The sequence below is a fragment of the Pararge aegeria genome, chromosome 13 (assembly GCF_905163445.1).
Source record: "Pararge aegeria chromosome 13, ilParAegt1.1, whole genome shotgun sequence".
In the NCBI taxonomy this organism is placed as follows: Eukaryota; Metazoa; Arthropoda; class Insecta; order Lepidoptera; family Nymphalidae; genus Pararge; species Pararge aegeria.
This window is the reverse complement of record NC_053192.1, coordinates 7,005,487-7,027,908: the sequence shown is the minus strand read 5'-3', so window position 1 is coordinate 7,027,908 and position 22,422 is coordinate 7,005,487. Positions and strand designations below refer to the sequence as shown.

Here is a 22,422-nt window from a genome sequence, read left to right as displayed (position 1 = left end):
ATAACTTTGTTGTATATATATTTATGTTTGTGTATAAATTATTGTGGTTAATAATAAACTAAGTGACGATGCAGTAGTAATTTAACTCCTGAAACTATTCATATAAATGTTTAAAGTATTACACACGATTTGCTCCCAGAACCTCCAGATACCACATTATGGTATTAGCGTGCTATGTTGATCATTACATACAAGGCGGTATTATGAGATCGAACTGCACTTGAGCGCATTTGAGTTAGCCCAATATATACAACATCATTCAACACACTTGCGAGAGTTTTTTTTTATTGTTATTACCTTTTATTTATTAAAACAATGGCTAAGATTAAAATTATTCTCAAAATAATACCCAGCAATTCTTGTTGGTATTTTTATAGATTTTGTTCAGAGATCGATATAATTAATAATTACGTTAACATTTATCAGAAATGTAACTTTAAAACCATTAAGTTCTGGTCTATATTTCGATACATAGGATTAACAGGTAGTATCATATTGCGCGTTACGCATACATGCGAGATAAGCTTATGAACCAAAATACAATGATTCTTTGGTTTCTTTCTAGAATAAATCAATGTAACTTGTTCTGCAACGCTCTGGAGAAACTGGGCAACAATGAAGTGATACCGGTAAGATGCAAGAGATTCTTCACTCTGGAGAAATTTCCTTCTGCCGTAGCCAACCTTGAGTATCGCGCTATGAAGATGACCAAGCAAGCGCTCACGGTCGACGTCCCCAAGCGCGGCCACAGGCAAGATATGTTCACCACCGTCGGCTCCCTACTCTTTATAAAAGAGATTAAAGGTCAGTACAACAAAGGTCTTAATAGACAAACCAAGGTCATAATAGACCTTTTGAATAAAGTGTTAAATAAAAAATAACAGAAGATCTCGGCCTTGTAGTTAGTTCCTAACTAACTTTTAAAGTAACTTTTTAGTTCTACGACTTTTAAAAATTCGGTTTAAATTTATTTTAAACAAAAAGAATTATAAGTCGATGTTTGACGGCCGATTGGCGCAGTTTGCAGCGACCCTGCTCTCTTAGTCCAAGGCCGTGGGTTCGATTCCCACTACTGAAAAAAGTTTGTGTGATGAGCATGAAAGTTTTTCATTGTCTGTTTATATGTAAATTATAAGTATTTTATGTATATTATTCATAAAAATATTCACTAGTTGTTTTATGGGTACTAAGAGGTACCCATAACACAAGCTTCGCTTACTTTGGGACTAAGGAAACAACCGCGCAACTAGTATACACTTTCTGATTCAACTGCATTAGGACTGCATAACAACAATGCAGCTAGCATGCAGTCAATGTGCAATTCATAGAACTGCACACCGACAGCAACAAATCGTCCGAAAACTGCAGTTCTAATGCAGTCCGTGTGTGTATATACTAAATGCTCAATCAGTGAATATTTCTTTATATCAGAACCATGGGGGGCACAAGTTTCGAAGAACAGAGGGCAGCGGTATTACCACTGTATGGGAAAAGACCGGAAATCTATCAGCGTCTACGATTTTCCTGAAACAGCCCGCTTGGACATGATCAGTGCTTATAGCTGTAGAATAATGTGGAACTGGGAGACACCATCTGCAATCTTTGAAAGTCAATCAAAGGAAGGTGTCACAAGGTTGGATATGGAACAATACGTAACGAGTAAACTGTAAATCTTCTTCAATTGACTGTAAAAATACTAAATGTTTTATTCTTATAATGACTTTAAGGAATTTTTACCTGGTTGCCCCAGAGCAGGGTAATTTAATACAATAGATCAGTAATACCTACGTACTCGTATGTATTGTGCGCTAATTGTATTTTCGATTTAAGTAATGTATTGCCGAAATGTGAAATACATTCTGTGTCTGTTGTTCTCATTCACAACAACTGTGTCCTGATGAACTTTTTCTATTTACAAACATACATTTGAGAAAATAAATGATAAATAAAATGTATGATTTCCGTGCCGTCAAAGTTTGATCTCAGAAGAGACTCGCAGAACCTATTTAAAAACTAAGTATGTATTGCGCTTGCAAAAACACACGAGCGAATATTAATGTGGAAATCCCCTTTTAAAAGGCTTTCACTGTGTAAGATGTAGGTAGTTCAGGTTCTTTAGGCTTGGCTCAAAAAGTAAGTTTTACCTTGGGCAAGGCCCTTGGAACGCGGGTTACTTATAAATTTTAACCTTTAACTTAGATATAAGATCTTATAGAGGGTGTTATTTTGGAAGTATTCAAGGGAGCGAGGATAAATGGTACAAATATGGAGGATTTCGTCCAAGGTTTCGTTTGGTCATTGTAAAATTTTGCCAAACAAAAAATTATTAACATAAATTGACGAACCAGTTCACTATCGTTTTAAAGAAAACGTTCTATGATATTTCAGGTGTATTATATTATACCTATACAATATAAATTAGATCCTTACATATGAAAATTACGTTTTGTAAGGGAGGAACATAAATGCGATATTTTAAACGTAATATATTTATTTTATCAAAGTATTGATATCTATGTACTTTTGCCATCTCATAGGTAGCTCAATGATCCCTTTACTAAAAAAAACATTCGGAAGGGAATCAATAAAATCACGCCTTTTTCGGTAGGGTGGTAACTAGCCACGGCCAAAGCCTCCCACCAGGCACCACTTTCCATTACAGGTAATGTAGAAATTCGATTTAAAATGCCTTCATTATTGTGCCGGTTGAGTAATGTAACACAGCAGTTAACGCGAGTTTGTCAGTTGGCTGCACTCAATTCATGAGGTACTTTCAAGCTTTTTCACCTTCCCAATTTGCTTCAAGTGGATTAATTCAGTTTTATGACTAACACCGCAGCCTGCTGCTAGATCAGACGTGGTTAGCCGTGGATCCACTTCCACCTTAATAATCTTCAATTCTTTATTGTCAACTTTGGGCTCCGGCCGGACGGATCTTGTTCTGCAAGTCGAAATTTCCATGTCGAAAACGTTGGAACCAAAAACGCACTGTGTATTCTTTTCGTGTACACATCATAAATCCTTCTAGCCGCTTCTGCAGTACCACGTCTGGTGCCACGATGGAACTCTTAAATAACGCGATATTGCAAGTTCCATTTTGTAAACTGAGAGACGCAAAGACCAAACGAGGAAAAATCCAATGAATTAGGTAGGAAAAAACACAAAAGCATGCGTAAATAGCATTATAAATTTGAAATTCCTAACCAAAGAGGAGATATTTGAGATCAAAGTGGCCAGTGACAAAACGCCATTTGATAAATCAGGACCAATAGTACCTTACTACGTTAACGAAATTGGCAAGTAAACACAATATACTAACACATTGGACATTGTAACTAGAATTGGTACCATGATGGAGTGACATTACCAAACACATATTATTGTCTTCTTAACTGGGTTAAACAATTGTTGTAAGTTTTCTTTTCACTGATCGCTCGCAAAATAACATTCTGTGTAAGTGTATACCAATGGCAGATAGACCCGGGCCTATGGCGCGGCCAGTCGCGACAAAAAAAATTAGCACCGAAATATGAAAAAGCCTCGCGCACCTTAATCTACAATAATCTTTCTAATCACCATTATATGTAGTCTTATATTATAATGGATGCTGAGAAGGGTTACTGGTACTTACTACATACATGGCATGGTGCGTAGGGCTTCCAAGACTAATCTGCCTCTGGTGTGTATACCTTAACAATTTCCGTTGGTTTTGTGACGTCAAACGAATCCCGTCTATTGTACATCCTCTTTTTTTGGTACTAATATAATGGTAAGATGGTTCTGTGACAATTTAATGAAATACATTTTCAACTTTTTATTCTTAAAAATATTTATGTTGAAACTGTGCTGTGCTGTATGGAGTATGTGCACAATTATATCAGTTTTTTCCACAAAATACAGCCGTTAGATGTGTAGAACGTACGTTCCTGTGAAATAATTTTATTTGTATGTATATCTGTACTTACTTGATAAATTAAGTAGAACTTACTTCTTGCAATTGTTTTTTTTATAATGTACTTTTATATAACTTCAGGGTCATATTCTTAAAATAGGCTAAGAAACAATTTTATGTTTAAGATATTGAAACGTTTTATGTATATCTTCGTATTTATTCCAGATACATTTATAAATGTATATTCTTAAGTCAAAATATTACTTTTATGAAGGATATTATTGAAATGAATATGAAATAAATATAAAATAACTTGTAAATAAGTGGTTTGTAAATATAGTTATTGTAGATTTCCCGAGAGATCAGAAGTTCAAGAAATAATACCGCACCCCTTCTCTTCCCGTGGATGTCGTACGAGGTGACTAAGATTTAATATTATAGTAATAATAATACTTAATTTGGAATTTGTGCGTGCGTGCGTAGGAGCGTGTGTGTGCGTATGTGCGTGTGTGTGTGTGTGTGTGTGTGTGTGTGTGTGTGTGTGCGTGAGTTAAAATTTTCCTAACACATCCAATCTTCTGGAAAAAACATGTACAACACAATATGTTTACAATCAAGATTGTTAGAGTCTGACAAGTTTAATAACAGCACCTTCTTTTGGCCTGCCAGCCACAAACAGAAAACTGGCTCCTGCTCTGTTCTTACTATTATCTACTGCGATATCAGCCTTCTAACTATGGGCAAACCCCACCGTTGGATAAGGCTTTGATGATGATGATGGTGATGATGATGGGAAAAAGGACTGATTTATATTTTAATAGTAACCGGAACTGATGGCTTAACATTCTTCCGTGGCACCGTAGCATACTCGGGAGTTAAATAAAAAAATATTATTTGTTAGTGATATATAAATAGCAGCTGAGACGTGACAGATGCGGAATTCTCTTTCAAACTTCCAAAGTCTGGCATCCATCCATTTGCTAACTTGGTTCAACGTTGCTTACCTACCCGGCGCTATCGACAGATATTTAGTGATGCTAAGAGACCGCACATCTGTCGATTAATGTTATTAGGAGTCATTTTTCATTGTGAGTTAAAAGTAAATGGACTAGGCCCCCGGGACGGTCAATTGCGATTGGCAATGTGATTGAAGGTTTCATATTGTGGGTATTGAATTTCCAAGAGCAAGAATACATAATTATATTATTCGCGCTCATCTCAATCGTTCGTTGAAATACGTTGCAATGATTTATTTACTATCGGAGCTTAATATAAAATACCGTTTTTTGTGGCTTTGTATATTTGAAAACACCATAATGATTGAGATAGTATACTAAACTTATAATACAATTCGAACAGCTCGAATTCTGTAGTTAAATATTTATCGATTTTTGTGGAACGCACTCTATAATCGATACTGAAGGCAAAACTATATTTTTTCAACTTTGTCAGTCTGCTGTATCTTGACCGCGCATCACGCCGAAATTTACTGAATGCATTTAAATAAGATTTTGTGTGATTTTAGTTCATACTGTAAGGTCCCACCATTGGATCCTTTGGACCACCTAGATAAGCTCCATCAAATATGGACCGATTTGAATAATTATTGTTGCACTGGAAAGGTGATACGTGTCATCAGTTCGCCTTAATTTCATACAGATCTGATGACTATAATTGAAGACAAGGGCCGAACTCCTCAGCAGACGGCAGCAACCCTCAATCTCACAAAGGACTGCCACATATATTATGTGGGATATAAAAAAATGTTAGGCTTGTGGTAGGAGCTGAGACTGACGGATGTTCAAACTTCCAAACGTATCTATTTAGGTACTGCCTCGGGGCAACGTTGCTCACCCAGCGCTTTCAACTAATTCGTGGTTATACTACTAGAAAACACATCTCGATTATTTGCATTCATTTACAGGTATATTGGTTGTACACGTTATTTAACCTATCTTAATCTGTAATCTATTTATTTAATAAAAAAAGCTGGCAACCCTATCTACATCTGACATGTGTGCTGTCACTTGTCAGCTGCTTGAGCATCATTTGACATTTGAATGTCATTGAAAGTTGAAGTTGCTAAATTAGGTACCTAAAATACCTACCAAATTACACAAAACATATTAATGTGTTTTAGATTCAACATATTATCTTGTTGCATTTGTATGTTGTTTCAAGACTCTATTTATTTTCTGTAGTGCAAATATGAGAAAATGTGTGTATTGTAAATTTATTTACAAAAAAGGGAGTCAAACATCGTTTCACAGGTGAGGGTCATTTCATTGTAAATAACTGAATTATAGTTATATTGCAAACGAAGAATGCATTTGAACGCTGATAAAAAAAGTTACTTTTGAATACGTTTCCACCTTGTGAGTGATGTACCAATCTATAAAAGTATCGATGTTTTTAAATATTAATTAATTACTTAAATTTATTAAACTATTTGTATATTGAATCAATCGGATAATCATGCATATACCACAGTAATCAGCTCACTTATCGAAGGGAGCTTAAATATTTTAGCATAGAGCTTGGCTTATTTACTGCCTGCCAGTTTTTTTTTTTATCAAAATAGTGGCCATGATTTAAATCTGTATTTATAATAGCTGACATCAACACAAGTAAAGATAATATAAAACCAAAATCATCTAAAGTTATTGATGACACCAATACAACTGTGGTGGCTTATATTTGGATGGCCGATTGGCGAAGTTTGCAGCAACCCTGCTTTCTGAGTCCAAGGCCGTGGGTTCGATTCCCACAACTGGAAAATGTTTGTGTGTTGAGCATGAATCTTTTTCATTGTATATTAAAATTTCAGTTTTTTTTATGTATATTATAAGTATTCATGTATATTATTCATGAAAATATACATCTGTGGTCTCAGTACCCATAACACAAGCTACTCTTACTTTGGGGCTAGATAGCGATGTGTGCGTTGTCGTAGTATATAAATAAATTTCAGATATCTGACACTAGACTATTTTGATCTTTTAGTATACTTACTTGTATTGATAATATTTTAGCATAGAGCTTGGCTTATTTACTGCCTGCCAGATTTTTTTTTTTTTATCAACATAGTGGCCATGATTTAAATCTGTATTTATAATAGCTGACATCAACACAAGTGAAGATAATATGAAACCAAAATCATTTAATAGTGGATGAAATAGTTAAGATAAAATCCACTTTGTTACAAGATCATTTCAAAAACCCAAGACTTCTTTCCCACTTAAGGTTGTTTTCACATAACCAGTAATTTAAGTAATCATCTTATCTCATCAGACTGGAGATTTCAGGATGATTTATTTTGTGATTCAAGTAATGGAAATTTTTTTTTGTGATATAACAGTGCCAGTGCATGTTTAATTTTTACAGATTTCCAACAGATGTTAATGTGAAGCGTATATGGCTTGACAATATGAAAGCTAACTGGAGTCCTAAAGAATATGATGCTCTTTGCTCAAACCATTTTGATGAAACATGTTTTATAGACCATCAGAATAGAAGAACTCTTAAAGTGGGGAGTGTGCCAACAATTTTTAAAGAAAACTTTGAAGGTATTAATATCAATTATAAGTAATACAGTAACATATTTCTAACTCAATGCTGTTATCATTTTAATGTAAGGGTAGGCCATATTGTAATATTAAATATTCCAGTTTCAGAATCCTGCAGTGATGATGTAGCTAGAATAAAAAAAGAGGATGTGGAAGATCAAAAGCCAACAATTTCGCATATTTATGTTTGCAAATTTGGTATGTTATTGAAATAATATTTGGATAATATTATTTAGAACTATTGACCCGTCCCACCTTCACACAGGTACTATATTAATGGGGGAAAGATTTGATAGATTTATGTAGTACATTAATTTCACATTTCTATGTTGTGTACAATAAAAGTGTGTTCATTCATTAATTTCATCTATTTTGTACATTAGGTAAAGCTAGTGTTTGCAATGTAACAGCACCAAAATATGTTTGTCACTACATAAAATTACAAATCCTTGAATTGATTAGCTCTTTCTCATAATATGCATGTTTACAAAAATTAAACCTTCCTCTTGGATCACACTACCTATGTCAGAAAACTGCATTGAACTCTGTTGTGTTGTTAGTTTAAAAGATCTAAATGTACAAACAGGGGTAGCAACTTATATAAGTTATACTATCAACTATGAAAAGAAGATAAAGATAGTCGCCACCGTCAAGCACTAATAATAGCCCACTACCGGATCATGGCGTGCTTAACCATTTTGACTGTATTTGCCAACTTTTCTTTTATAATAACCAGAACTGTTTTGGTTTAGTCTCTACTGTGTACACAGACTGTTGTTACACGACCTCCCTGGCGCAGCGGTGAGCGCTGTGGTTTTAAATTTGAGGTCCACTGTTCCATTCCCGGCAGGAGTGATTCGGGACTTTATAATCGCCGTCTCTGGTCTGATGAGAGGGGTCAGCCTGACTAGTTACCTACCGACGAAGACGTGCCGCTAAGTAATTTCGCGATTAAGGCTGGGTATAATTATAGCCATACTACCCTGGTTAGCCCTGTACCATCTTAGACTGTACCATCACTTGCCACCAGATAAGTTTGCAGTCAAGGGCTAGCTTGTGGAATAAAAAAAACACAAATCTATTCAGATTGTCAGGTGTAGAAAAATAATGCAACTTCTTCGTTATTCAGATTGTCAGGTGTAGAAAAATAATGCAACTTCTTCGTTTTTTTATCATTTAGCCATGGAAACTCCTGCATTAACTGAAAATATGGTTTCAAGTACTTCTAAGTCTAGCTATCAGTCATCGGAACGAAACGGTGCCAAGCAAATTAGTGTGATTAACTTTGAAGGTAATGCTACATTTACTACATTTATTCATATCACTAATGAATTATTAATGTAAATAACACATTATTTTGGGTTTTTTTCAGATTCAAATATGGCTGTTTCGAACCATCATGATTATAAGACCTCTCAAATTCTTAAATCAAGAATACAATATGGTTTGTCGCATGACCACAAATATGTTAACAGTTCCGTACCTCAGAAGAAAGCTTTAAAGCATGCTATGAAAAAATTAAAAGCTTCAAATTTAGAGAAGAAAATTTTAAAGCAACGTGTAAAAAGACTAGAAATTAAAGTAGCGAATCTTAAGAGCCGATTACGTCGTCCACCGCATTCGATTTTAGGTATTTAACCGGGTGCAAGAATCGGTTGGCACACTCACGCACACTGGTATAAGTTCATTGCTAAAATCGGCTGGCCCACCCACGCACACCGGGCTCATACATCGTCGACCGACACCTCGTTTAATAAATTGGTAGTTATCGAATTGGCTGCCTCTTTAGTAAGTTGTTTGGTGGTAGTTGGTTCAAGATCACTTTTTATTGCAGATGTCTTGGATTTGACTTCCGGGCTGTGTTTCAAGATTAACTAGATTTTAGACGCTCTTTTTTTCTGAGATTCAATCTATTTTATATCTATTTTACTAAAGAGCTTTTTCTGGTGTTGATGAATTGTATAGTCTAACTAATGGATACGCAACAAGTCCAAATTCGTGTTTTCGGTAATCTTTGATTATTTTTCTCGATAAGAGTAACACTTCTGTGAAATCCAATTGATGTACAATGAAGTTTAACTTCTCACTATTTCTGCGTATGGACTGGGTCATTGAAATAACTACATAATTTGCACCACTCATTGGTGCTAAACCATAAAAGCCCGGGCGCGCATAACAATAAGATTTAACTGAATGCAACAAGCAATTCATGACCTGTCGATAGGCATTTTGCTTTGGCGTTCTAAACAAGGGTATTTACATTATGAAAAATATACGCGAAGTTTATAAGTGGTCCGTAGGAGTTCATGCGTGTTCTAATATATTTGTTGGAAAGACTTTACCTACATACTAAACTTTACGTAACTGTAACTTGACGTAAAAAGAGAGCAAATCAATCTTAATCAAACGAAGTACCATGTCCTCAGAGGTATATAGGAAAACAGGTATAAATCCTGAAAAATTTATATTTGCAGTACCACGTCTAGATACTCCCAAACAACCCATAAATTTAATAAGATATTTGTAAAAAAAACTATTGTTATTAAGTGTTATAAACTATTGTTATTAAATTAAGTTACACAATTTTGAAGTATTCTTTTTTTTGTCGTGTACCTTCGGGTATAATAATCTCTTTGATGTACTGTGATTTTTTTGCGGAACACGATTCCGCACAACCGTTTTCCCTACGACGAAAACGGTTGTAGAAATCTGGCGCCGTTGCAACTGGTTTGAAGATGGCTTTTTAGCCGTCTTCGAACCAGTCGCAACGACAACCGTTCACCGGCTCGTATTCCAGTAATTTAAAATCCCAATTCACTGTTCATGCCAGGCGAAAATCTATGCTTGCATGGATTTGACCATCGCATCAAGAACGACCATAGGTTACTCTATTGGTTGTGGTACCTTATCGACTGTATGTCGTGATCAAAAAGTTCATTTTTCATTGTAAGAACTACTTAGCGAAAAGAACGTGGAACGATAAAGACGAAATGACATTCGCGACGACGCGTGTCGTTGCGTCAATTAACTCTCGACTGTATATTCTTGAGCCATTATCATCATCATCAAATCATCCGATAGACGTCCACTGCTGGACATAGGTCTTTTGTAGGGCGTTTCAAATTCCACGGTTTTGTGCCGCTTGGATCCAACGGCTACTTGCAATGCGCCTAATGTCGTCCGTCCACCTCGTCGGGGGTCGACCAACGCTGCGTTTACCAGTACGGGGCTGCCATTCCAGCACCTTGGGACCCCAACGTCCACCCCTCCTCCAAACTATGTGCCCCTCCCATTGCCACTTCAGCTTCGCGACTCGTTGAGCTATCGACATCGGTAACTCTGGTTCTTCTACGGATCTCCACATTTCTGATTTTATCACGTAGAAATACTCCGAGCCCGTTCATTGCCCGCTGAGTGACTCTGAGCCTTCTTATGAGGCCCATAGATAGCGACCATGTTTCGGAGCCATAGGTCATCACTGGCAACACGCACTGTTCGAAGACTTTGGTCTTCATGCACAAAAGGATTTTTGACGAAAAGATGTTACGAAGCTTCCCGAACGCTGCCCATCCGAGTAAGATTCGGCGGTTCACCTCCTTCTGGAAATTGGACCTATCTAACTGGATCGTGTGTCCTATGTATACGTATTCGTCGACAATTTCGAGTGCAGTGCTCTCAACGATTACTGGTTGAAGCGGAACATGAGCATTAGACATAACCTTCGTCTTGCTCATGTTCATTCTTAGGCCAACCTGTTGAGAAACCTGTTGTTCTTCAAAAAAGGTGATAATTTTTTTGAGCAAAAAAATATAAAATTTAACCAATTTATTCGAAGACTGGTTTGTGCAACGAAGACTGTTACCCAGGATGTAAAAACGGTTTCACCGTTGCAGAACGCCCACCAGTAGTCCGATGTGAGCGACTCGGGCGGGGTTCTGATTGGTCATTTCCGAACGTGTGCGCCAGCACAAACAAAATGTATGCAAGCGCTGCATTCCGCATGAAACGTAAGTAGGAAATTTATTCCGTTCGGAAAATAGTAAACATGAGCGGAAATTAATGTATTTTAAATTGATTCTATGCATTCGGATGTCCGAGTACGGAAAACAAACATTTGCTGCAAGCCTAAATGGAGAATAGATGCTCGAACTCACTAAGTAATGTTGCTGGACCTAAAAAATTGATCCGTTTGAGATTGCAGTTAAGATTCAAAGGCTAATCATTCATCTGTGGTCCATACGTAAGTTTGACATTACCGTTTCTAAGTTGAATGTTTTGACTTTTGGCACTTAATTGTGTTCAATTTTAGGTACCGTGATTTCATTTTTTACATTTCATGTATCATATTTTTTTAAATTTCACGTATCATACTAATCGGTGTATTTCACTAAATAAAATAGACATTAGTATTTTTTAAAGGCACTATTCGTGTGCACGCAGTATGACTGTTGGGGAACTTAGTAAAAATTTGCCATGGTAAGGATATTTTTCTGGATTGCTTCGTTAAAAATGCTTAAAATAATTCCCACTGCATATACAAACAATTCTGTCAACAGGGTAGAAAAATACCGACCATCAAAACTAGAAGATTTAGTGTCTCATGATGATATCATTCAAACAAGTAAGTTTGTTAACATACATATCTAAAACTTCAACTTTACTACCATACTACCGAACTATAGTGTATATTTCTTGTAATTTTATTTCATCTCACTACTATGTAACATATTTTTCAAGTAATGTACATACATATTTGACTAGTCAAAAATTTCCTTACCTTTCAATGTAGCTTATTGATGTATGTAGATTATGATCATATATATTCCATTTTTTCTCATAAACCTCTACATGCTGGAGACTTATCCAAATGCTGTACCGAAAAGGGGCCGGAATTTAACAATTTAGTTCATAAAAGTGCAGAATATTGCATGGTATACATAAATGGTTTTATTCCAATTAAGCTTGTAAATCATTGGAAACTTTTTCATTTTGTTTAAAAATAAAAAGAACATCATAAAACCTACCTGTTATGTGTTCAGTTAACCAGTTCATGAAAGAAAATCAACTGCCCCATTTATTGTTCTATGGGCCACCGGGTACTGGCAAAACATCAACTATACTTGCATGTGCCAGGCAAATGTACACGCCGCAGCAATTTAATTCAATGGTGAGGTTGTTGTTTATTTTTACAATTGTCTAAATTTAATTGCTAACATAACTTGTAAATTAAAAATAAGAAGTTAATCATATAAGTAGATGACAGATGTAGTTTGTGCGACCTACAATTGATTTGATTGGAACTATTCATAAGATATTATTATCAATTTGATATGAATTGAAACACCATTTAGTGAATGGTAAGAATACACTCTTAGGCACATTTCACCTGGTTATAGGGTTAAATTAATGTTAAAATGTACAAAAATGGGCAAAAATTGGGATCAGAGAGGAATAATGCAATGAAAAAGAAGAAGGCTTGCTGTGTGGGAGTCATCCTTAGCAGATGTTCGTGCTCGGCGACTGATGTCCAACCATTTATCCAACTATCTGTCCAACATATAGTTTAGATTTCTGAAAACTTTTCTAGCGCAATGCAGTAACTTTCTGGTGCCATCTAGCACCCACAGTTATTAATGAACTTGTTACAAGAATTACATTTCAATAATGTACTCTTTTTGTTTAACTTTTATTATTATGTGATGTTATTCAATTTATGTAATTGTTATGTAAATTTCAGGTGCTTGAGTTGAATGCATCAGATGACAGAGGCATAGGGATTGTACGAGGACAGATCTTGAGTTTTGCTTCGACAAGAACAATATTCAAAGCAGGGCCAAAACTTATTATTCTGGATGAAGCTGACGCTATGACAAATGATGCACAGAATGCATTAAGGCGAAGTAAGTAATTTTTATTGCACTTCAGAAAAGGGGAAGATTCTCTTAATGATTATTTATTGCATATTTTATTTCTTCTAGTAACTTACACAGAGGGGATGCCTCAACAGATCTTTGCCTTATTAGAGAATTACGTTGCGTTGCGTCGCGTCGTCAAAACGTCGACACTGCATATTGTTTCCAAATATTTTTAATGACATACCGTATTAAAGTGATGCGACAATGTACTGATGCCACGCATTGCACTAATGAAGCATCGCATAAGTTCGTTGTGTTGCTACGTCGTAACGGATCAACGCCATGAAGCCACATGAGTGTTTGAAACATTCAAACCTTACGTGTCATTTAGAATATATTGAAGCATCGCAGTTCAACGACCATTAAAATACAGGTGATAGAGAGATTTCAAGTCTTCTCTTCTTGTTTCCTTCATTGTTACTGGCAATTTCATAAATTTTGGTTTTAATAAGTTTCTAGCTAAACTGCCAGTTAAACAGCTTTTTTTATCTTCTTCTTTTGCTTTTTTTGGCTCTTAGGTGTGGTAAATCGGCACGTTGTTTTTCGCCAATGTTACGTTTACTTGGAAGATCCACAAAGGTGATTGTCAAAAAATAAACATTATATAAATATAATCGGACACCCTTTTATTCCATACATTTGGATTTATTCATAAATAATCAATAAAATAAACAATTCCATAGTCTACTGTGTTTTCCATAGTCTATTGTGACAAACAAAAAAACTGAAAGATAATATTTTAATTTCAAATACTGGGAGTATTTATGTATGTATTATGTATAACCACTCGCAGTAACCATAGTAACATGAATACCCACAAAGTTTAACAATGTTGATAACTTTGCACGATAGACGCGTCTCTTTTACTTCACCATTATTTTGCGATATACTTATTTAAAATCTATTTCGTACTTTGAATATGTGAAAAATGACTGACACTAAAGATGAAGAATGTTCGGGAAAATTAGTTAAACTTACACTTGTTGGTGAACCTTTGACTGGAAAGGTGAGTAATCGTTTATATTATATTAGTGTTATATTTTTAAATGTTACATTTAATTTTACAAAATATAATTCAAAAATAGGCCTTTCTGATAGAGTTTGTTAGAACACGCTCAGATTAAAAACATTTTTTTTCTTGCATTTCTGAGACTATTTATCGGTAAAGCTATTAAAATATTAGCTATTAAAGTAAACACTACATGGTCAACATTAATCGGAAGCTAGAGGTATTCGGTTTAATATTATTGTCGTCACTCAACGTGCTCTTGGACAGCCGTGCTCAAAGGGATCTTGGGATCTAGGGAAGGTTGTCCCTAAAGGAACGCAAGGAACCAGGACAACCTGGTTCCGTGAATTGTTGAGGTACTCTGAGAATGTTGAATGACCTTTGGTTCAATATTCGCGGAGTACCTCTATATTACACAATATTAATATCATGTCTTTTATAATGTTTAATGTCTTTTTTTTTATTTATTTATTTAGCAACGCACACCGTGAAGACATTACAGTTGCCCAATTCGTCTCCCCGGGGCTATTAAAAGAATTTAACAACAAGTGATAATTACAAATTAAATAAAATTAAAACATAAAAATTAGTTACATCCAATAGGAATTTAAAAAAAACTATTAAAAATAATAACAATAACCAAAAATTCAATAATAATATTATGTTGTTCCATCTAGTTAGTGTAAGTGGCCCTGCCGTACTAAGAAGATTTAAAAATAAATAAATAATTAACTCTATAGGTATCTTCTTTTTGACGAATATCAATCAATATTTTAAAACCGAGGTAATTCAGATTATTATTTTTTTGATTCATCTCTAATATTTGATAATGATTGAAATCACGTTATTATCATTCAATTTATCAAACCAAATGTTACTCGCAAAGTTAAAATATAAACTAAATCAACAAATCTAAATCAGTTTTAAAGCAAGTTGCTATTCGCTATTAATATTCAAGATAGCGGGCATCCGCCGCAACATCTAGGATTTATTAAACCTTATTGTCGAACGTTATTCGTTAAATTTAATAAAATAATTACGAATTATTATAAAATTCGTAAATATGCAAATGAATTTTACAAAGAAGTATATTTTTGTTTAAGTTATATCAATCACTGTACTGTACTGTACTCATTAGTATATTCTAAGCTCTTCTCTATTTTTAATAGAGTAGTATATGTAACCGATACTTGGGCGGCTGCGGCGTGTCGTTCGGCAGCACGCAGGGCGCGGAGGTCAGCGCGGCCCAGTGGGTAGGTGCGCGCCCTCCCACCCCTCTACAAATATGTGACGTGGCGGGCGCTGCACGGGTCACTAATATGCTGCCCAATTACTTATACGCTTCTGATGTAAGTTGCGATCAATTTATCGGATTGTTTGCCTTGGTTTGTCGACCTAGCAAAGTGAGGACAAAAATTTACTCTGCCTGTCTGCCAGAGTTCTTAATTAAATTTATATATATATATATATATATATATATATACATGTTAGTATATACATTTATTTTGAGTAGCTTCAAATTTATAAATATGTATGGCTCTAATACAAATTAAATTATTTTGTGGAGGGCTCACATATAAAGAAGCTTATTTCAAAGCTTTTGTGTAATTTAATTCATAAGCTGCAATAAAACCGATTTATAATCGAGTGAAACCAGTTTAGATTCGTGTTATCTCATTAGATTTTGCCTAATAATGCCTTCTAGAATAATGTATAAAAAGTATATATGAGGACATAAAAAAATTGAAATTTTCGCCTCTCGGTATTCTATCTTCATTATTTATAATTTATAATCAACGCAAATGAGGGCAATGCCTGAAGCAGATTATCAAGCATAATTTTTTATTTCAAAGTTATAAATACTAATGAAAACATCTGAAAAAAATATGGTCTGACACTTGAAACAATAAAGCCCCTTGAAGAAAAAAAACGGTTTCTATGATTTTTGTCCTTCAATTAATTTAATAAAGATGGCATGTATTGACGCAGTAGGGTTTTTTTTTCAAATATTTTATTTTCTCATACAAAAGATTTATAAAGTCTCTTGTTTATATTTCCGTTACCGATCTATTTGAATTGTATTTTTTTTAGATTGTAATATTCGTGTACGATTTGACAAACTTACAAAGTTTCGATAAACTGGATGTTTGGATGAAAACAATAAAAGATATCTTCGAATCTGAACCGAGGAAACCTCTGATGGCTTTGTTTGGTAACAAGTCAGATTTGGAGCACCAGAGGGCGGTGAGGTTATCCTGCGTACAAAAGTTCTCATCAGAACATCTATTGGAAAACTTTAAAGGATCGGCGAGAACTGGGGAAATGGTAGTTTAAATATATTTATTTAATATACTATACCTTACCTAGTTTTTTAATGACAACATAGGTTCTTTGCATTCACATGTCAACAGACAATATTTAAGAAACGCATTCACCCATTTCAGAAAGTTAATGTTATTTTCAAGGTCAAGCCAACTGATAAAATCTAAGTTATTTGTGTGTTACGCAGTTAGTCACTCGCAAACTGCGTAACACGCAACGGGCTTTGATTTCACATAGTTAACTCAAATTAAAGCATTGAAGTGTAGAGTCATTGCCCTCTGTTTTTGTATCGAGCCTGGCTTACCTATCGTCCGTCATTTTGATTTTATTTCAATCTCGCATTCTCGAATAATTCTTTCAAAAACGAATTGTCAACATAATTACAAATAAAAACATGTCTTTCACAAATACTTGTAAAGGGCTACATTTCGTAAATATACCTATATGTTAGGATAATACGCTTCCAAAGTTTTATTTTCTTTTTATATTCTGAAATATACGAGTCTGTTATAACTATAACTGTTATTAACCAGGACAATCGTTAAAGCCACCCACCCGTATTGGAGCAGCGTGATGTGTCTATACTATAAAACCCTCTCTATATAGAAGTGTGTCCCTGAAATTGGCTTTTTATAGTAAAACAGCATAGCCAGCCAGCCTATAAACAGCATCATTTCGCAGGGCATCCAAGGCATTCGGCCCCATCTGCCTGTATTTACACCGGTTATCACGTCATCCAGACTGGAACACAGTATACATTACAGCGACAATGCTGTTTGGCGATACTTCCCCGGTCGGCTCGGTTAAAAAAAGCTCTATTACAAATTGCGTATTATTTTTATTGTGTGTGATGATGATGATGATTGAACGATTGTTCTATTTTTAGGTTAACACAGCATTTTCAAAGTTGATTTCACGAGTGCTGGGTGTCAAAATGCCTATCGAGATAGTGGCTCACCGGAAATCAACAGACACTCAAATATCGGAACAATTGAATATACAACCCGTAGAAGACACCAATAACACTTTAATTATGAACAGAAAAATGTTAAGGAAAATACAGAGAAAAGCTTCATCGTCCGTTTGTTGCGTTCAATAATCTAATTAAGCACATTTTCCAAATAATTTGTGCCCGCTTTGATTTTATTTATTTTTATTATACTTGCGATAAAAATACTTAGTGATATTTTATGGTTTATAGAAAAAATGTATAAAAATAAAATAGTTAGTTTGGTATTATTTTACGAACACTTAAATTAAAAAAATTAAATCTTGTTAGTGAATGTAGAATTAAGAATATCTCTTAATTAACGGTCAAGGAAACCATCATGCTAGCAATCTGCACTGGGCCAACGTGGTGGACTACGTTGGCCTTAACCCATTCTCGTAGTGGGAGGAGACCTGTGCCCTGTAGTCAACCGGTAATGGTTTGATATGATTTTTATTGTAAAATAAGTTATTTATGTCGACCGACCTGGCGCCTTCCCGTGTTCGATCTCCGGAAGGGGCAATTTGATAATTTCTGAAAGTTTCTCTGGTCTGGTCTGGTGATACGGCTTCAGCCATGGCAGATAAGGTACACACTCGTTTTTACTCGCACGTCCAAAGGTTGGCTGTTAGAAACGGCGGCGGCCAATGCTAAAGTATACCAATAAGTCTGCCTTTTGTAAACCATAGTTTTGTTTGTGCAATAAAGAGTTTAAAAAAAGAAGGCCACTGAGCGATTTCGATTTCCGTTACAAAGCCACTTAGAATCCGATTAGGTTTCATGGTTTAATAAAACTGCCATACTACCACCCTAAACTGACTGATCATCAGTTAACACCAGGTGGATGCCACTGCTTGAAGTGGAATAGAAAAACAATATTTTTTGTTACTTAAAATACTATAGAAATTATCCTATGAAGTAAGGTCTTCTTCCCTAAATATAAGAATAAATAACTAAGGTTACTTCTTCTTTTTAGACCAAAGCGCGTTTGTAACCTTAAGTGTGCGATATAGTTATAGCCATCATCTCACTACAATTTATAGATTTTTTTTACAAAATGTACTTACTTATATATTTAACTTTGACTAAATCTTATGTTTTCAGTAATAGAAAAATACACGGAGAACGTGCGCTTCTGCATCATATGCAACTACCTGGGGAAGATAATTCCGGCATTGCAGTCAAGGTGTACTCGCTTTCGATTCGCGCCGCTGCAACAGAGTCAGATCGTGCCGCGCCTAAAGGAGATAGTAGAAAAGGAGAAGTGAGATCTTTACGAGTTACCTTTATTTCGCGCTATTTGGCAATGTATGTACGTGGAATTGAACACTTCAACATTGCGTCCATAGACGTCAACGTTCAACAAAGTTTTGAACATCGTCCCAAATTAACCCTTTTATCGGTATTTTAATGCTAAACAATGATTTGATTTATTTCCTCCTTCAACATTTTAGTCATGCCATGAAACTGCCAGGCAACTTAAGGATCTGTCCCAGATGGCATGCCATCCCCAAGTGCTAGTGAGATATCAAAAATTTTAATAGTGTTCAATAATTCAAAATGGTCAGTTTTTGGTCACATCTGGTGTAATTTAACACTCAATAGGCGCTTGTTAAATCTACGACGATGGTTTGGGTTGTAAATCCCACTTCTGAACTAAATATAACCGATTATAATTCCGGTTTAATTTTGAATATTACTGCCGCCGAACCGCACTGCTTACCCAGTGTAAGCGGTGGTATATAGGATGGTTTTTATACACCTATTAATTTAATCAACTAAAAATTTAATTTTCTTATTACTTTTTTTACCATTGGACATAATATTAACTGGGTCGCTGCTTACGGCGAAAGAAATCACCGTGTATTCTTTGTTCAATAGTGTAAAAATCACAGAGGATGGAATCAAAGCTCTCCTCACACTGTCCGGCGGAGACATGCGGAAAGTCCTCAATACGCTGCAGAGCACCTGGCTTGCGTACCGTGACGTCACGGAGGACAACGTTTACACGTGCGTGGGACACCCGCTGCGCTCGGACATCAACTACATACTCAACTGTCTTCTGAACGAGAATGACTTTGCTGCGTGCTTTAAAAGTATCCTTTACATCATTAAATATACCCACGAACGGAACGTGTTAAGAGTAGCTAACAACGCGCGTGGTAATATAGGGTAACCCTTTGAATAATGTAAAAAAAAATAGGCAGCGATGTAGAGCTGGATGTATGAGCTATGGGATGAGAAGCCATCCGGCGCAACATGTCATATTAGCATATCGCATGTCGGTGACACGAACCAAAAATAGCTACCATCACCAAAAATAGATCTATGCGACTTGAGAAGTTTTCATTCCTTAAAAATTGAGAAGCGAAAACCAAAAATCATTACCACTGTTAAATCATAAATGAGCTTAAAATACCAAAATATTAAAACATAAATCATGTTGAAAATATTTAGGAAGTAATAGTGGTTATAGAATATGTAGTATTCGACATTTATGGTTTTACTGCGGATATATTCTAGATCAACGGATCGTATATCCTTATCCGCATTTGATTAGATATGATAAATTAATAATATCTAAATATTTAACAATATTTCTTTAATTATAATACGTAACAGAAATTCAAGACCTAAAGATCGCTAAAGGTTTAGCACTCGGAGACATTTTAACTGAGGTACACACAATAATACAAAGAGGTTAGTAATCAAGTCAGTTTTTTGAATTACAAATGATCTGTTTGAGGCGCTTCCATTTACCCTTTAATCGTCATACATTATAAATGCGAAAGTGCATGTTTGTTTGTTTATTAAGGTTTCAGTGGCATACGTGGTATGTTCGATTAATGACAAGGTTGCTTGGAAGCATCCGGCTCCGCTTTCATCTCTCACTAGATAGAAAAATGAATGTTAATATGTATAATGTAAATTTTTGATGTTGGAAAAGAGCAACTGCTGAGTTTCTTGCCGATAGAATCTGCCTTTCGAACCGGTGGTAGAGTCACTAAAAACAGACAGACTTGACGTTTCAAACGTGCTTATATTAGGCCTACATGAAATAAATGAATTTTGAATTTTTTTTTTAAGAATTGAACCAATCTTATGGAATTTTGCACAGAGATAGTTTACATCACGCAGGGCTGGTATGCACACTACCCACTTATCTTATATCTATAGCGCTGTGGGTAGACTTAATTTTCTCTCGGTGCGGTGTAAGGCACAGGTCTACATGAGATTAAAAAAGTAATAAATTAGATTAAGATAAATTAATTAAATTATTTTAAAATTAACTAGATATATTTTAATTGAATACAGTAATATTATTTCAGCAAAATTTCCGCCGGAAGTACTAATAAAGCTGGTAATTGCAATGGCGGACTCAGAGGTCCGACTGGCCAGCGGTTGCAGCGAGCGCATTGAACTGGCTTCACTAATTGCTGCCTTCCAACTGTGTAAAGATCAGATAGATGTAGAAGTCCTTTCTTCGTAATACTGGTATATAATATTATTTGAGTAAAAGTAAGTATCGAACTGTTGAATGTGTGTTGAGAATGATCACTTATAAGTGGTTCTTTGCGTGGCTCTTGTAAATTAATTAAATGATAAAATTAATTGTAGATATTCTGTAAATCGCATTACAAAATTTATCGGCAGATTATTTTTCTTTTTTCATTTATTTTTGTCCTAAACTAATCTAACTATAGCTTTATCTCAGCATACGTGCTACAAATAATATTTTCATGTGACCAAGAATCAAATAATTTAGTTTTAAAGGCAATGTTTATGTTAACTTGGAGAAAAACCATTTTATGTTGTCAATAATAGTTAAGTTAACGGTTAGAAACAATAACCAATAGTGCAATGATTTACCGATAAATTTTGTATGAAGATGCGCTCGGGTAAGCCCACCTTAACATGATGCTATTAAAAAAAATATGAATTTCGTCTGCACATGGATAGAAAAATATTAATCATAATTAATATGATATAAAGAAATTAAACAATAAAATCGACTAAAAAGTTAGTCGATTTTAATTGATTAATTTCTTTAACATTTATGTCTGTACGTTGAACACGCAAACTCGAGAGCTTTAGCGACGTGCCGTCTTTTATATTTTTTATTTTTTTTTATTTACAGAATTAAGAACGTACAGAAGCCTATACAGAACTCGTGTATTATTGAAGCATCAAAAGCCACTCCACTTTATTATTAGTTTTTGTCGGACAGATGGTTAGTCACTTTATACCATTTAGTGTTATTATACCTGTAATGTTCGAAACCTTTATAAAATAGGAAATTGGGGAAAAGATTGTGAGCTAGCAACATTCCGCGGATGTAAAGTGAGACGCAAGCGGGACGGTTTTACTGTTTTTGGACACAATACAATAATGGCTGAAAGAGGGTTCTGTATGTTCTTAATACTGTAGTTTTATGGATCTACCAGTGCAACTGATTGTAACCTTTTGAATAAATATTGTTGAAATACGTAATATTTTTATTTTTAAGACTACTTTTGTTAGGTGTATTATATTCATGGCGTAGAGCACTAAGGACGAAAAATAAAGTACTATAATTTTTATAATTTTTAATTAAATTATTTTTAAATTAGTTAAGTTATTACATCTAAATAAAATAGAGATATTTACAAGTTTTCATCATCTACTTGATACTTTTTATTTAATAATACGTCAGAATTATATATTTTTAAATATATTATTATTTCGCTATT

General features: G+C 34.9%; 3 protein-coding genes across 6 annotated transcripts in view; all 3 read left to right on the top strand.

The window, feature by feature from the left end:
* LOC120628629 (replication factor C subunit 5) overlaps positions 1 to 22,178 on the top strand; it is a 34,263-nt gene extending 12,085 nt beyond the window's left edge. The window contains exons 14-22 of one of the 2 annotated variants that reach the window (XM_039897102.1): positions 566 to 804; positions 1,432 to 1,666; positions 12,015 to 12,079; positions 12,498 to 12,625; positions 13,196 to 13,358; positions 18,797 to 18,956; positions 19,574 to 19,788; positions 20,315 to 20,392; positions 21,022 to 22,178. In XM_039897102.1, coding sequence (XP_039753036.1) covers positions 566 to 804; positions 1,432 to 1,666; positions 12,015 to 12,079; positions 12,498 to 12,625; positions 13,196 to 13,358; positions 18,797 to 18,956; positions 19,574 to 19,788; positions 20,315 to 20,392; positions 21,022 to 21,182 — 1,444 coding nt within the window. In that variant the 3' untranslated portion in view covers positions 21,183 to 22,178. Of the gene's footprint in view, positions 1 to 565; positions 805 to 1,431; positions 1,667 to 11,781; positions 11,935 to 12,014; positions 12,080 to 12,497; positions 12,626 to 13,195; positions 13,359 to 18,796; positions 18,957 to 19,573; positions 19,789 to 20,314; positions 20,393 to 21,021 lie in introns of those variants that run through there. The other variant, XM_039897100.1, reaches the window with a different exon arrangement.
* Positions 5,966 to 10,031, top strand: LOC120628630 (THAP domain-containing protein 1-like). Of its 3 annotated transcripts, XR_005658970.1 has the most exons (6): positions 5,966 to 6,162; positions 7,277 to 7,458; positions 7,561 to 7,656; positions 8,639 to 8,749; positions 8,831 to 9,219; positions 9,293 to 10,031. XR_005658970.1 is itself a non-coding variant. In XM_039897103.1 (5 exons), exons 1-5 carry the CDS (start codon positions 6,101 to 6,103, stop codon positions 9,094 to 9,096), a joined length of 717 nt encoding a protein of 238 aa, XP_039753037.1. In that variant the 5' UTR covers positions 5,966 to 6,100; the 3' UTR covers positions 9,097 to 10,031. The 3 variants fall into 3 exon arrangements, 2 of the variants coding, with proteins under 2 accessions (XP_039753037.1, XP_039753038.1); XM_039897103.1 differs by having other exon boundaries at positions 8,831 to 10,031; XM_039897104.1 differs by lacking the exon at positions 5,966 to 6,162 and adding an exon at positions 7,004 to 7,135 and having other exon boundaries at positions 8,831 to 10,031.
* LOC120628631 (ras-related protein Rab-28-like) lies at positions 14,185 to 17,875 on the top strand. Its single transcript, XM_039897105.1, has 4 exons — positions 14,185 to 14,379; positions 15,552 to 15,731; positions 16,474 to 16,707; positions 17,591 to 17,875. Exons 1-4 carry the CDS (start codon positions 14,302 to 14,304, stop codon positions 17,801 to 17,803), a joined length of 705 nt encoding a protein of 234 aa, XP_039753039.1. The 5' UTR covers positions 14,185 to 14,301; the 3' UTR covers positions 17,804 to 17,875.
* Positions 22,179 to 22,422: the final 244 nt, after the last annotated feature.